This window comes from Amborella trichopoda, chromosome 11, assembly GCF_054954075.1.
Source record: "Amborella trichopoda isolate Santa Cruz 75 chromosome 11, AtrichopodaSantaCruz75HAP2 v2.0, whole genome shotgun sequence".
Classification (NCBI taxonomy): Eukaryota; Viridiplantae; Streptophyta; class Magnoliopsida; order Amborellales; family Amborellaceae; genus Amborella; species Amborella trichopoda.
The window spans coordinates 36,076,032-36,093,532 of NC_142346.1; the positions used below are offsets into that span (position 1 = coordinate 36,076,032).

Below are 17,501 nucleotides of genomic sequence, written 5' to 3' on the forward strand. Positions count from 1 at the left end.
AAAGGTAAAAGCCTTCAGGAATGCTTGCCATGAGCATGGAGACCACATTTAGAGATTGAGATAAAATAATGACTTGGATGGTTTGGTGATGAGAGAAGAAATAATATTTGACCGGGAACTAAAAGTAGATATCAGAATTTTGTTTAGCTTTTATAGTGGAACTACCAAGAAATTGCTTGAAATACGAAAAACGAAACCATAAACTCACCAAAAGGAAACTATAAACTCACCCGACTGTTATGATGCACAGATATTATAATTCAAGATTTAAATATTTAGATCTTATTGGTACGAAGTACGACGCTCACTACAAGTTGAATCCAGATTGCATGAAGAATTTTGTGCATTTGAACTTTCCTTGCGATGCTGAGCTAAATATCTCTTAAAAATCTCCCAAATCATCATTCATGTGCATTTTCAACTTTTTCAAATTCTAGGAAAGTTTTCCTAAAAATCCTCTTTTATTTTTGAAATTTAAAAATAGTCCCTTATATTTCATGTTTTACACTCAAGGCCCATTTTCTGAGGGCATAAATGTATCTTAATTTTATCCTTTATCTAAACATTGGATTACGTTCAAATTTGGTATGTCCATACTTCTCAAATAATGTAGTAATGAGTTCTAAAGAGTCAACGGATTCATGGTTAAATCCCCTCATGATCCAATTTATTTTAGTACAAGTTCAACCGATGGGGATCAAATGGTATAGTTCATTTGTTGGTAGCTTGGAGGATTACAACCATGACTATTGCTTTCCAAATGGCTATTTTTGCATTGATTGCTACTTCATCAATCTTATTGATTAGTGTACCCAACTATAAAAAATGTTTTAGAATTAATTTAAAATAAATAAAGTTATTAAAATATCTCTGAATATTGTAGGGGTATTTTGGTTATTTATTATCTTTGAATCTTTTAAGTATTTTTTATAGGTTTGTGATGGTGAGAAGTACAAATATACCAAATTTGAGCCTAATCCAATACATAAAACAAGAAATGCAATTTAAATACACTTTATGCTCTAAAAAAGTGGGACGTGAGTGTGGAATATGAAATATATAAGATTATTTCTGAATTTTAAATATAAACCAGGACCTTTTTATAACTTCCCCAAATTCTATTATTTTAAGATGTTTGATTATATTTGAGATTAAGGCTTTTAGATGTCAAATCTTCAAATTCAATTACATTCCATAACTGATTCCCTTTGATTATTAAGAAAATTTTTCTTTATGCCACATTGTTGTTTTCACCTAAATGATGTTGTATTGGTTCCAGGGTCTCTATAGTGGAAGCTATCAGAAACCAAGAGTGTTCTACAATCTCCTTTCAAAGTGAACCACAGGCAATTTTGGACTTTAATGATATATTGGGTAATTTATTTTCATGTTTGTTAGTGGCTTTCGCATGAATTGCACATCATCTAAAAGATATTTCCAAAGAAACTTGTGAAGATACTAAATGATTTAAATCATATCAAGGATCTGGTTGGACCAATTTTCATATTTTTTAATTTGAACCAGAGAGGTGTCTGGAATCGCATTATTTGTTAAGTTGGAGATGTTGGAATTGTCATGGTTGTTAAGAGCTCCCTTTGGATTTTTTTTTTTTTCTAAAGTGGAGAGTAGATTAGAATGGTGTGGAGTTCACATGTGGACAAGTAGTCACAATGTTTATTACTTGATGGGTTCCAACAAGGACATATTTCCAACATAGTCGCAAAAAGTCAATGAGCGGTGAGTCTCTAAATCAAGGTTGCTGGGTTTTAACACATGGGAGATTTGCATGCATTAGGATTTGAATGCATGGGAAGTTGGTTTACCAAAGTAGTTTAAGAATTTTCCTTGTCTTAGAGACTAATTTCGATCATTATGTGGGGAGTTCTATAAGTGCCATTTGCTGTATTTCGTAGTATTGATTAATATTATTTTTTGGGGGGGGGGAGGGGTAATTCAGTGGGGAAGACATGCCCCTACCCGCTTTTTTCAATAGATTTGGGAGTTACATTCTGAAGGCATTGTGAGCTGTTAAAAAAAATAAATGACCAAAATGCCCCTAAAAAAAAAAATCTATGATAAAAAATTACCACAATACCCTTGAAAGTTGTAGGGGTATTTTGGTCATTTATTTTTAATTAAAGTATTTTTTTATTTTTACATAAAATTTTTTTTTATTTTTTCCAGGTTCGTTCTAATTTTTTGATGGGCCGCCCAAAATTTCATCAAAAAATGTTTTATAGAAAAAAAAAAAGAGAAATAAAACAGTTTTTAGCATGACATTGTGGTGTGAACAATTGCAGCCGTTCGATTACAGATCGAACGGCTAAGAAATGAGACCGCATATAACTTATATGTTGTTAGGGTCACTTGAAAACATTTCCGTTAGATATATAACCTCTTGATGAGCATAGATTAACCTCAATAATTAAAATTTTCCTAATTGTACCCTCTATGCACTAGAAAAAAATAATGTTTCGAAATTGAATAGAGATCGTTTAATTTTTAAATGGTGAGATCTAAGTGTTAGAAAACTCAAATTACAATTTGTTCTGTTTTTTGAAAATAATCATCTAGTAATTCTTAAGTGGTTCCCAAAGTTTAAGATTGAAAAAAAATCCTCCCAAATAAGTCATCTTATCAAGGGAATAGAAGTAAACCATGCTCTCGAGGGAGCGTAATATGTGTACTCTCACTTAATTGTTAGTTCAGAAATTCAAGTCCCAAACATATTTTTGTAAACGGGCAATTTTGGTGAATGAAGTCCTGAACTTCAATTTTTTTTATTTTCTTGTCAGTAAGCAGTTCAGACTTGGAGGTTTGAACCCACAACAAAGCCAAAATGCAGGTTCCCAACTTGGAGATTTGGGCCAAGGACATTTTGGGGGAATATAAAATGAGAAAAAAATAATAAGAAGAAGAAGAGAGAAAAAAAGAGCATGCCCATAAATTTGGACAATGCGAGGATATTTTTTAATAGGAAAAAGTTTATATCCTCAAAAATCCATCGGAAAATGTAGTTTTAGTGTTGAAAAACCCTTTGATTGATCAGCTCGATATCAATATGTATGACTATGAAAAATAAAAAGATTTTAAGTCTCAGAAATAGTGCATTTTACAACATATTATCTACACCATTCATTTTCAAGATTTTCATATGTTTATAGATCTATTTGATTTTAACTATTTTTGAAATTTAAAATTTTTTAATTAGATATAAAAATAGATTTTGAGATAATCTTAAGAATATTTTACATCAAAATTATATATCATGATAAAATTTAAATGTGCACCTTACCTCTACAGCTACGGATGCATTCGTATGCCAACTGCACCCTTAAAATATTACCCGTTCTATTCCAATAATACATGATTTATCAACATTGCTTCGGTTGTGCAATTCACTGCGAGTTTTGAGTAATGCTTGCCCACATTTATGATTATAACGGAGCACTTAATCAAGTGGTAAATTATTTGTTAAAAAATGAGAATATTTATATAAGGTGTCAACCTTAAATGATAGAAATAAAATATACATTAAGAACTCATTGGAAAATGTATTTTTAATGCTAGAAACCTTTCATTTGATCATCTCGATCTCGAAATGTATAGATATATAAAAAACAAATTTCAAGTCCAAAAAAATAGTGCAACCGGTAACACATTATCTGGACGGTTTATTTTAACGATTCTCAAGTGTTTCTATATATATATATATATATATATATATATATATATATATATATATATATATATATATATTTTTTTTTTTTTTTTTTTTTTTATTTTATTTGCATTGTTTTGAACTTTTAAATTCCATAAGATGGCTTGAGACTAGATTTTCAAATCATGAAAAGTGTTTCCAATATGGAATGAAATCTTTTGACACGATTTAGAAGTACACATTATTGTGATTGTTTAAGGTCGGCACCTAATATAAACCACAACCCAAAAGAATAATGGGGATCATTGTTAAGGAGGAATAATGAATGTCCAAACGTTAACCGAATATTGTGACTACTAAATACTTATTTGGGAATGCATACAACGAGACTCTTTACTTGTGATACAAGAAGGCCACAATTACTTATAATTATCCGATGTGAAATCTAATAGCTTGGGTGTGGCAAAACATTGGATAATTTTTTTTTGAAGTTTGAGCTTGGTCAATAGAATAAATATAGCCACCGTGTTTCACATCTCATGGTCAAGATTAATCATGATCATCTTGTACCAAAGGTAAAATGATCTCATTATATACATTTCTTTTTTATTTAATTGTTAAAAGATTGGAATTAACTTAATGCACAGTGTAGAGTACAGGAAAAAAAAAGTGTCAATATAAGAAAAGAAACTCTTTTTTCCTCGAGGGGAGCAAGTAATGGCCTTGCACCCCAACCGAAAAGATAATGCCTTTTTAATTTTAGGAGAAAATATTTGATTATCTATCTATCTATCTATCTATTATATATTAAGTGAGAGAAATACCCTCGTTATTCTTGCGCCACGTGTCTTTTTTTTTTTTCAAAATTGCCTCATCTATAACACATTCTCTCTCTCCATGTATCTCTCTTTCTCCCTCTCCCAAATGAAACATGATTTCTAATTTTATATTACATATTCTTTTCTATAATCTCATCTCTTCCACTCTCATTCTCTCTCATGTATCCTTTTTTTTTTCCAAAATTGCCCTCTCTATAACACACTTTCTCTCTCCATGCATCTCTCTTTCCCTCGTTTTATTAAAATATAAGCATGATTTTTAATTTTATATTAGATATTCTTTCCTATAATCTCCTCTCTCACGCTCTCACTCTCACTCTCTGTCCCCCCATATTTCTCTCTCTCCTTCACTATGATTTTTTTATATCTCTCACTCCCTCTTTCCTAAAATCTCTCTCCCACTTTCCTAAAATCTCTCTCTCTCCCTCTCTCTCTTCATGCCTCTCTCTCTCCACGCATCAAATCTCTATCTCTCAAATTCCGTATTTTTTTTATAGAGGTAAGCATGATTTTCTTCTTCCTATTTATATGGGATTTTTTTTCCTCCATTCTATTTTATATATTAGATATTCTTTCTTATAATATCCTCTCTCCCACTCTCTCTCATAATATTTATCTCTCTCCCTCTTTCCTAAAATCTATCTTCCACTCTTTTTTCCATTTCTCTCACTCCCTCTTTTCTAAAATCTCTCCATCTCTCTTCCGATTTTTTAAACTGACTCTGGTATCTCTCTCTATTAAAGAGGTGAATCAAATTTCACAACTAGAAAGGATGACATATTGATCGAGTCAATATTATTTCTTTCACTTTCCAACCAATTCTCTTTATTTCTCTCTCCCTCTTTCCTAAAGTGTCTCTCCTTCCTAAAATGTCTTGCCCACTCTCTCCCTCTTATTTATATCATCTTAAATTTCTCTCATCTCTAAGGTTTTCTCAAATTCTCTCCCTCTCTACTGATGTCTCAATATCTATTTCATTTCTACGGTTTTCTCAAATTCTCTTCCTCTCTACTGATTTCTCATTCTCTATTTCATTGTAGGTAAATAATCTTTTTGGTTGTTATCTCGGCTCTACTTTGCTGCATGGGAAACCATTGATAATATTGTGATCCATCCATCCAAATGTAAAGAATGTTTTTATGTTAGAGTCCTTTATAAGTACTAAGATTTAGACTATGTTCATTAATATTTTCTATTCCTTTTTCTTTGTGAGCTTCTTGGTTGTATCTAATGCCTTGGAATTTTGTCTTAAATGTTTTCTTAACGAAATCTCAAATATATACAGCTACTTTGGACTTTTTATATTCGTTTATTGTTGTTGTTGTTGTTCTTGGTTGATTTGCATGTTATTGTGGACAATGCATTTTCTTCTTTATATGATTGTATGATACGAATTGTGGTTATAGGGCAATGATTTCATGCAATGGTTGTATAGTAATTTTATGCAACAACCTTCAAAAATCATGTTATGACCATTTGTTTGATCGAAATTTTGAAATATATATTCTTTTCATTTTAATGAACAATAAAAAATTTAAAAATTAAAAAAAAAAAAAATTGAAAACACAATCTAGAAAGTATTTTTTTAGCCCAATTAACATTGGTCGTTCAATTTGGTGAGATGCCTAGATCTAAGCCTTAGAATAATTTTTTCATTTTCAATTTTTTTTGGATGGCTTTATTACCATTAGATGAACAATGTGACCAAAGAAAAAAATGATTTGTGTTTACAAATGCTAAGAACTTGAAATTCACCAAATGAATAGTTTAGATTCGTTTTAGAGCTTATTTTGACCATATCTAGGGTTCAAATTGAACTTTTTTTTTGGGGGGATTGATTATTGTGATGAAAAGAGTGTGTGTGCCAAATTTTGAGTCATACAAATACCACAAACATGGTTTTCTAGAAGTGTCGTTGCATTATACTATGATATGAATGAAATCATTACCCGTGTTTTGGGATATATTATTAGATTGTGTCACGGCTTGAGTGGTTCTATCACTGGCTCCTATGATTTAAAGTTCCAACTGTACAGGATTTGATGAGTATTTTGTTTTGTATTTCTATAATAATTGTAAAAGTAGGTATTAGTATGAGTAATTTATTTTTATTAGAATGATACTAATTATAATTAAATTTTATAATTGTAATTACAAATTATGTTATTTTAAAAGGTTTAATTTATTATTTTTTCATGCATACTATCTCTCCTCTTTATCTTCATGATTGGATAGTAAATATAATATATATAATATTTACATTTACTATTTTGTAATAAATAAATTTTAAAGTAATGTAATGTAATGTAATTGTAATAAATAATAAATTAAAACTAATTAGAATAATTTATTCTTATTAGAATATTATTTTTATAATTTATTATTGATTCCCTCAAGTCTAAGTACAATTTTTATAATTATTATTTCTATAATAATTATAAAAATTAGATATTGGTAAAAAATATTTTTTGTTCGATTCTTATAATTATAACTAATTTTTGTCCCCTAAAAGTAATTCAAAAAGTTAAAAAAAATAAAAATAAAACAAAAAACCTTGCCAGATGAAAGGTTCTATAATAATTTTAAAAAATAGGTATTAGTAAGAATAATTTATTTTTATTAAAATGTTACCGTTACAATTAGATTCTATAATTGTAATTACCAATAATATTATTTTAAAATTTTTATTGGTTAAAATTTTATTATCTTTCCATGTGTACTCTCTCTCCTCTTTATCTTCATGATTGGATAATAAATATGATATAAATTATATTTCTGTTTTTTACTTTGTAATAAATAAATTATAAATTAATGTAATGTAATTGTAGTTATAGTAAATAATAAATTAAATTTATGTGAGAATAATTTATTCTTATTAGAATATTATATTTATAATTCTTCCTTAATTTCCTCAAGTCTAAGTACGATTTCTATACACGTATATTTCTATAATAATTATAAAAATTAGATATTGATAAAAATAATTTATTTTTTGTTCGAATTTTATAATTACATTATAATTATAACTAATTTTTGTCCCCAAAAAGTAATATAAATTAAGAACAACGAAAACCTTGCTATGTGGAAGGAAGAAAAATAGATAATGTTAACCTTATGAATATTTAATTGAAAATATTTTTCATTGATAAATATATGTCAGTGATTAATATTATAAATATCACGTGCAACGCAAGTGCATGTTACTAGTTTAGTTCGAAGGGACAATTTTTGCCAAAACACTCTTTTGGACTTGGGGAAGAAGCTTATGAAAAAGAATTTTAAAAAATAATTTTTTTGAAGTCAGATACAATAGAAAGCTTATTTAGCGGGTAACTAGATCTAGCCCTTTTAAAACTAAATTAAATTTTTATGAGGAGAATTTAAAAATTCCGACTCAAATTGTTCTCTCAAGGCCTTGATTTAACAATATTTTTCTTTTCTAAAATAGATGACTCACATTCAATACATTTCTTTCTCAATAGGAGAGTTAATGCATTTTTTTCTCAATAGGAGAGTTATAATCTAAGGAAAAAAGTTTATATAAGGTTGTGGCCTTAAACAATTAAATTAAGATGCACCTCAAAAATTCACTAGATGAGGTTGTTTCGATGTCACAAAAACTTCAAATCTACTATCTCGACCTCTACATGTATAGAAGTGAAAAAAAAAAATTTCAAGTCTAGTGCATCTTGTAAAGCATTATCTAGGCTGGCAAATTCCAATATTTCGAGTGTTTATAGATATGCTCGATCTATATTATTTTTTAAGTTTCAAAATTTATAATTAGAAATGAAACTAAATTTCAGGCCATCACAAAGATTTTTGCTACTAAAAAATTATGTGTCACTATTTAGAGGTACGCCTTACTTTTTCTCTAAAAAATCATATTTTCTCTTTTATATATGAATTGTCGCCATGGCTATATATATCTCTAAAAAAATTAGGTCCAAATTCCATTTAAAAAATAGATAAAAAAGAGGGGCGGCATAACTGCATGTGCGTTGTAGGACTCATAGAAACTTCTTTTTTTATGAGCTTTCCTCGCATGGTCTAAGAAAATATATATGTCAAATTTGGAGCGGAATAAATGTCCCTAAGTCTCCCAAAATAGGGGAGGGCTGGATACCATCACAGTCCACCTTTCGGGCAAACCACATGTTTTCACTAATTTTAGTAAGGAAAATGGTTTGATACGTCTGCAGCTCTATCAAAATAGGTAAAGTCTCACTTTATAATTCATCGAAAATTCCAATTCAAGCATTTGGAAAACCTTTACATCGATCATCTCGGCTTGAACATTATGGTTTTAAAAAAAAAAAGTTAAGATTTCAAACTCTAAGTACTGTATGTTGTAATAAATCATCTAGACCGTCTATTTCACCCTAAAATAAGTGTTCACAAATCCAAAAGATATGTACAGTTTTTGAGTTTTAAATTTTATTATCAGTATTAGAAATTGGTTTTAGAGCCATTATGGAGATTTTTGTTGCCTCTCTGGATGAAGATTTGAGGTGAGGATTTATTTTATTTTCATAAAGCCTAAACCTTATAGAAACTTCATCCTTTTTTTTGATTTTTTGGGCAAATAAAACTTGGTCTTTTTAGTAATAACAAAATGAAAAGCATGGGAAAATATGGGGGTATTATTGTCTTGCCAAATTGAGTATACTTTTCCCCAATTTTGGCAATACATTGCTTGTACAAACAAAAGAAAATATAGAAGTGTGGTTGTTTTGACGGAAGAAATATGTTTTTATGAGTCTTTGCCCAAAGAAAGGTCCCTTAATGTGGCAGGTTTCGCTTTGTTGAAAAGGATCCCTTTATTGAAAATAAAGGAAAATATCTTTTATGTATATGCATGGAGTGCATGAAAGGTTATATGGGTTCTTCCTTTCTTCCCACTAGTGCAGCCTTTGCATGAAACTTTAAAGAAAAAGAAAATGAAGGGAAATAAAGTAAAAATAAAGGAGGTACGTGATACTCCACAATAAATTGGCCCTTTTCTTTTACACCTAAGCCCCAAGGGAAAAGTTTCCATATTTGCCCAACAACACTTCTCCCATCCGACCGTCCAATTTAGATCAATTGACTCACTCACTATTTGATCTAGATCTGAAGCCTCAGGGTATTTTATTTTTAAATCTTTTTACAAGTTGTATGAATATGAAATTTGGTACGCCTCATCTTCTCAATTAGGCGCACCTAAAAAAATATTAAAAACTAATTTTTCGATCAAATATAATAACCAAATTACCCCTTGAAATTTTTAGGGGTATTTTGATCATTTTATTTTATTGAAACTATATATATATATATATATATATATATATATATATATATATATATATATATATATATATATATATATATATATATATATATATATATATATATATATATATATATATATATATATATATATATATATATATATATATATATATATATATATATGTGTGTGTGTGTGTGTGTGTGTGTGTGTGTGTGTGGTGCGGTTTGTATAGAGCCTAGGCTCTAAACAATCAAATTAGAGCCTACCTTCAAATAATGTTGATAAATGTGTTTTCAACACTAAAAATCTTTATGGCCGTCTTAAAGTATATTTGGATCTTTATTTATAAAGTTTAAAGCTTCAAAAATATTGTAGATCGACATATTTATGAAAACTTGAAAATTTTGAAAATTGACCGTCCAAAAATACATTACAAAATACACTATTTCCAAAACTTGAAATCCATTTTTTTTTCATGTCTATGCATCTTGATGTTGAGATGCTCAATTTAAGGATATTTGACCATCAAAACAATCTCTTCTAGTGAAATTTTTGAGGTAGGCTCTAAGTCAAATTGAAACAGTCCCTGCACCCTTCGGCCTTCCTGGTTGACGGTGGTCTTTGGGTCACAGCGACTTGTAGGGATTTTGACCAGATTTAAATGTGCAAATAGGTTCGGTTCACCACTAAATATGACTGGCTTTGATACCAAAAATAGGAACTTTTGAATTTAAGAGTAGTTTTTCAATAAAAACCATTAAAGAAACTATTTCTGTTATGGAAAACCAAGATAGCTTCCAACTCTTATCTACGAAAATGATTAAAGATCATATTAAAAGAGGTTTTAACTATCACCATATTGGTCTTGTACCAATAGCTGTAAAACTGTTAACCAGAGCTGGTTTAAATAATTCAGTCTTACTTTGTTTAAGAGATAGTAAACATAGAAGGTTCAATGATTCTCTTCTAGGAATCGTTGAATCAAGCGTCTGCAATGGACCTATATACTTTAACTGTTTTCTAAATTTCTCTGTGTCTATATTTGATCCAAACTTGTTGAAAGTTTTGACTCTTAACCTTAAAACCCAAGGTTTTGATATGGATCCTGGATCCCAGAATTTGGCTTTTGTTAATAGAATTTGCTCTAAAGTTATGAATACTCTTTGTCCTAATGCAAGACAAATGGATAAAAAAAGACAAACAATATTTTTCTAAACTAACATGGAAAAATCCAATTTGGTTATACCAAAATCCATATCTTGGAAACAGGTAAATTTACCTGAAAATTGATCTCTACAATCTGAGACCCGTTTACCAACTCTTGAAAATCGAGCCAGAACAAATTGTAGAGTATCCTAATGGAGAAATAGATATCCAATTTCTATCCTCCAGGAGAACAAGGATAAGTATTTCTAATACTGTCTTTTCAAATATGGTTCCGAGAATTCCTTCTAGAATTCTTCCTAGAAGTTCAACTTCTTCTATACCTCAATCTAATTATGAAAAGGCTCATAATGATATAATTATTCTTGAAAGTTTAAGGAAAACAGAGAACCAGGTTTAACACCCAGTCTATACCGTAAATACTCCCAGCTCTTTCCAAACTGAGCAAGAAGACTATGTCTGAATTCGATTTTGAAATTCTGACAATTCAAACTCAAGATAACTTTACCATAGATAAAGAATGGGTTAAAAAGGATTTTCTCTCTGATGAAAACAAACAAATAAGAGAATGGTTCCTTCAAGAATTTACTGAAAGATTAAAAGAAATTTTTCATAAAAAATTTAATAAATTCATGTTACAACATAAAAGAAATGTAAAATTTTTCAAATGGCTAAGGTATATACTTAAAAAAGAAAGAATATAATTCCCAGAATTCCAGGTAAATACCCAAGTTAATACTGTCCCAAATACTTTTCAAACTTTTCATACAGTTAAAGGAGAAAGCATTGAAGCTATCCATCCTCCTGAAACTAGCTTATGGTCGAAAGGAGAAAAACAAGAAATAAAAGCCTCACCTTTCAAAATTAGACCAAAAGATTTTGAGAATTAGATGGTTAGAATTGAAGTCATACCCCACATAATAAGCAAAATAATTACACAAATCTTTTCTTACAAACTATAGGAAAACAAACTAATAGGATAGAGAATGTCCTAAACACAATAAAACCTCAACATCAGGAAAAGAAAGAAGAAAGAGATAAAGGGATAGTTTTATTCAAACCACCTCCTAGTGTTGCGGTCGAAAAATTCAACCTACAAGGAATCAAAAAGAAAGAGGATAATAAAGAATTAGTAAATGAATTGGTAAAAAGACTTGAAAAATTAGATATAAAAGGAAGGCAAGGAAAGTGCAAGTCCTTCAAAAAGACGAGTTTTTCAACTCTGGAGATATCTGAAATAAAAAAAACTTTTAAACCAGAAAGCTTAGAGATTAATAGAATTGATTATGGGAGAAAAACTAGGCCGATTCCACCAACCAGAATGTATTATCCTAGACCAACTCCTGTAGATCTTCAGATAGAGGAAGACCTAATTGGCAGTTCAATTTCTTATTCAGGAAGATCCATAGTAAATTGAAATATAGATGGGATATCTGAAAATCAGATTCTTGATCTAATGAAACATATGACCATGTATGCCACCACATGTAAAGCAAGTGGGAATCAAGACCACAAAATTGCTAAAGCCATTATATGTGGATTTACCGAATGACTTAGAGGATGGTGGTATTTCCACATGGATGAGGAAGCCAAATATCAAATTCTAAATGTTGTTAAACAATATAATATAAAATACGAGGTCGGACCAGGATAGGTCCTGAAAAATTTAGTAATTGAAGGAGATGCAGTTAACACCCTAATATATACCATTACACTTCATTTTGTGGGAAGTACGGTCCTCTTATCTGCTAGATATGAGGATTTACTTTCAAACTTACGTTGCCCAACTCTCTCACATTTTAAATGGTATATAGATGTATTTTACTTCAGACTGCTATTCAAAAAAGACAGCAAAGCTGATCATTGGAAAGAAAAATTCATTGCTGGACTTCCTAATCTTTTTGCTAAAAAGGTTAAAATAAAATTTAAAAATAAGCATGGAGCAATTATACATTATTCCTTATATACTCTTGGAGAACTCTTGACAGATATCTGTGCCAAAGGTCTTGCATTATGCACATACATGAAATTGAAGAGACAATTAGAAAAATAGAAAATGATTGGGAAAAAGGAATTAAGCGACTTTTGTGAGCAATTTGGGTTTAATATTTTACCAACTTCAAAACCTACTCACAAACAAAGACTCTATAAAATCTAAGTCTAAATATAAAAGAGAAAAGAAAAATACTTTTTTCAAAAAATTCTTACATGATCACTCTTTTAAACAAAAGGGGAAGAGAAAAATATCAATTTGTTACAATTATAGGAATGTTGGACATTATAAAAATAAATGTAGAGTAAAAAAGAAAATAAATGCTCTTGAAATAGACCTTGAGATCAAAAGCAGTTATTCGATATTTTATTAATTAAAAGGGATGAGTCTGAGGAATCTTCCGACTCTGATGAAGAATTACTTATCAGAGAAATAAATGATGAATATTTAATTTTCCAAGTTCAGACTCTGAAACAGATCCTGAAGAAAACCCTAATATAGACTGTCATTGTGGTTTCTTAAATACACGTACAAAAGACGAAAATATAATCATTGATTTAATTGATAACATAAGTGATTGTGGGGCTAAAAGAGATGCCTTGATGCATTATATCAATATGACTAAAGAACCTTTTAGTTCTTCCAAACCTTCTCTTGTCCTTACTAGAGAAGATTGTAGTTTTACGGATATCCTAAAAAGAGTTCAAAATAGAACTCAAATTCACAAAGAACCTACAATTCCTGATCTAAAAAATGAGATAACTGAAGTTCGAAACGAACTTATAACTCTAAAAACCAGAGTACAGATTCTATAGATGGCAACCACTAAAAAAGAAAGTGGTAATGAAAATGGTGAGGAAGAATTTAATAATCTAATATAATCATATACCTTTTACCACCCGAAATTGAAGATACATTCCCAAAAGTGATAGATGATCCTCAAATTTCAAATAATTATAATATGCTGAGAAAGTTACACGATTATAAATATATTAACCTCTTAGATAAAGTGATAACCCAAAGATGGTTTGCTATTGTAAAAATGGTGGCGCAAAAAGAATATACTTTTCAGACCACTGCTCTTATAGATTCAAGAGTAGATCTAAATTGCATAAATGAAGGTTTAGTTTCAATCAGTGTTTTAAAAATCGGCGAGTCAAACTGGACTCGCCCTATTCGACTCGGAAACCGCACAACCCGTGCCGATTCCATCATAAAACCGAGAACCGCCGGTTTCCATCCGGTTCGCGCACGTGCTCTCGTTCGTACGTGTGCACTCACACGTGCGCACGTACGTACGTGTCCAATATTTTTGGACATCGCCCCCTTCTAAAAGAGAATCGGCGATTCCGGCCGATTCACTGTATAGAATCGGATGGTGACGTCATGTCTCGGCATGTATCGTTTCCAAGGGTATTTGGGATATTTGTCTTAAAAATAAAGGTAATATCGACATTGTCGTACGGCAGTACCATATTCATATACAACCAAGTGTTATCCCATGTATCGTTCGCAAGCACGCTGTTGAAGAGCTCATCCTCACATGTTTTATAAACTTGGAAGTCGCTTGATATTTCCGATGTGGGACAATTCCCACTTGCCTTCAATAGCGTGCAAGCCATTGTCACACATGCCATTACCTAATAAAACGGGCGTATAATTTTTCCAAGCCATTAACTATTGCAAGCCATTGTCCATATGTGTAGCGTTTTAATTTAGCGTGTCAAATTAATAGCACTAATAAACAGCTATATAAAATTTAAAAATAAATTAATAACACTCATTAATTTAGTGTGTCAAATATAATTTTTTTTGATGTTTATTAGTAAACTAATTTTTTCGATGGGTTTTATTAAAATATTTTTTTTTTTTGTAGCTATTGTGCATATTACTGATAGGATTTTTTTTTGAATTTTGGCATCTTTATTTTTCATTTTTTTGGGTAAAGTTATTTTGAATCTTTTAATATAATTACATTAGAATTTATTGGTGGTTTTATTTTTAATTTTAGTCATATGATATGGAAGCCTCTTCTAATAATTTTTAAATCACTTTTCAATTAGATAATATTCTAAAATATTTTTAATTTGTTATTATTTATCTAATAAAATAATTATAAAATATAAACTAATAATTATAATTTTAGTATATAATATTATAATTAGTTAGGTTGTAATAATTTTGGATTATAGTTAGTTAGGCTGTAATAATTTGAGTTTTTTTAACGGATTAGGGTTTTTCGCCAAAACGAGATTTTAATGGCCATTCTTTCATTGATTAGTCTACACTTTATAATAGTCCATGTATAATTATATATTTTATCCCTGATAATTCTATGATTTTTTTTTATGTGATGCAAATTTAATATTTAATTTAAGTTTATACAGGGAAAGAACATCTCAATATATACTAATTGATGAGAAAAATGAAAGTTAATAATGTAGTACCCTCATTTCTTATTGGATTCCTAAAAAACAACATTTATAATGAATTTTAATCATTTTTTCGGATTTTTTTGAAGCTTTAATCAGACCGATTCAACCGATTCCCGATCCGAATCGGTTTTTGAGATGCCCGATCCGGGTCACCGATCCGCTTTTTAAACCATTGGTTTCAATAAAATATTTTAGCAAAACAACATAGATGTTAAATAGTGCTGATGGTAGTAAAATGATAATAAATTACAAACTGTCTGATGCGGCAGTAAATGATAATAAATTACAAACTGTCTGATGCAGCAGTATGCAACAATGGTGCATGTTTTAAATTTCTTTTTATAATAGTCAAAGGTTTAAGCCAACCTGTCATCCTTGGAACTCCTTTCTTAAATATGCTCTACCCTATCAAAATTGATAATAATTGGATAAAAGCTGATATTGAAAGACATGAAGTGAAATTTGACTTCATCGATAAACCCAAAGTTCATGAAATAAATAACATTAAAAATAAAATCTCTACTAAAAAGAAGGTCCTCTTCTATCTAAAAGAAGAAGTTAAACATAAGATCATTGACGAAAAATTAACTTTACCTCAAATACAAGGTAAAATCAATAATTTTAGAAAAATATTAAAAAGAGAAGTTAGTGCTGACATTCTCAATGCCTTTTGGAATAGAAAGCAACATATCATAGAACTTTCGTATGAGTTTGGCCTTAATGAGCAAAAAATTCGTACTAAGGCCAGACCTATATAAATGAACAGTAGGCTCTTGAAGATTTGTAAAACTGAGATAAAAGAACTTCTTAATAAAAACCTGATTAGGAAAAGTTCTTCACCTTGGAGCTGTGCAGCTTTTTATGTGGAAAAAGCTTCAGAAATTGAAAGAGGAGCACCTCGACTATTTATAAATTATAAATCTTTAAATAAAACACTGAAGTGGATCTGTTATCCTATTCCAAATAAAAATGATCTTTTAGACAAACTTGTCAATGCCTGTATTTTCTCAAAATTTGATTTAAAATCAAGGTATTGGCAAATCCAAATAATAGAAAAAGACAGGTATAAAATAGTATTTAATGTCCCCTTTGGACATTATGAATGAAATGTGATGCCTTTCGGATTGAAAAATGCCCCTTCAGAATTTCAGAATATTATGAATGATATTTTCAATCCTTATACCAGATTTATTATTATTTACATTGACGATGTCCTCGTTTATTCTAAAAATATTGACCAGCATTGGAAACATCTGAATATCTTTTATAAAGCTATAAAGAGTGTAGGTTTGGTTGTTTCAGCCAAGAAAATAAACCTTTTTCAAACTAAAATAAGGTTTCTTTGACACAATATCTTTGAAGGAAGAATAATCCCTATTGATAGGGCAATAAAATTTGCTTTCAAATTTTCTGATATCATTAAAGATAAAAAGGAATTACAAAGATTTCTAGGATGTCTAAACTACATCTCAAATTTTTATAAAGATTTGGCTTTGGATACTAAACCTTTATTCTAAAGGTTAAAAAAGAACCATCCAGATTGGACTCATGAATACATACCATGACAGTTAAAAAATTAAAACTTAAAGCCAAAGAATTATCTTGTTTAGCCCTTTCTGACCCAACAACTTTCAAAATAATTGAGGCAGATGCCTCTGAACTGGGGTTAGGAGGAATTCTTAAACAAAAAATTGAAGATGATGAGCAACTTATACGCTTTACATCTAAAGCTTGGAACCCAGCTCAACCGAAATATTTTATTGTTAAAAAAGAAGTTTTAGCAATAATCCATTGTGTGACAAAATTCCAAAGTGATTTACTTAACAAAAAATTTCTTATCCGAACTGATTGCGAATCCGCCAAAGACATTTTAAAAAAAGATGTAAAAAATCTAGTCGCAAAACAAATTTTTGCCAGATGGCATGGAATTCTATATTCTTTTGATTCCGATGTTGAACACATTCAAGGTAAAGATAATCATCTTCCTGATTTCTTGACTCAAGAGTTTTATAGGGAGGGAAAGAGAAGCCAACATCAACCAACGGACATAGTCCCTAGCCTAGGAAAACCTTTGGCTTCAAATAGTCCTAGCTCAAGAAAATGCCTGGCTTCAAAAGGTTCCAGCTCAGGAAAATAT

At 29.9% G+C, this 17,501-nt stretch overlaps 1 protein-coding gene across 9 annotated transcripts in view; it reads left to right on the forward strand.

The window, feature by feature from the left end:
• The window catches only part of LOC18436738 (fatty acid amide hydrolase), a 41,277-nt gene extending 39,779 nt beyond the window's left edge, over positions 1 to 1,498 (forward strand). For all 9 annotated transcript variants that reach the window (XR_016043957.1, XR_016043956.1, XR_016043955.1 and 6 more), the window contains one exon: positions 1,280 to 1,498. Coding sequence is in view for 6 of the 9 variants with exons in the window: in XM_088851398.1 (XP_088707524.1) it covers positions 1,280 to 1,339 (60 nt within the window). In the remaining 3 variants the exon portion in view is untranslated. The remainder of the gene's footprint in view (positions 1 to 1,279) is intronic.
• Positions 1,499 to 17,501: the final 16,003 nt, after the last annotated feature.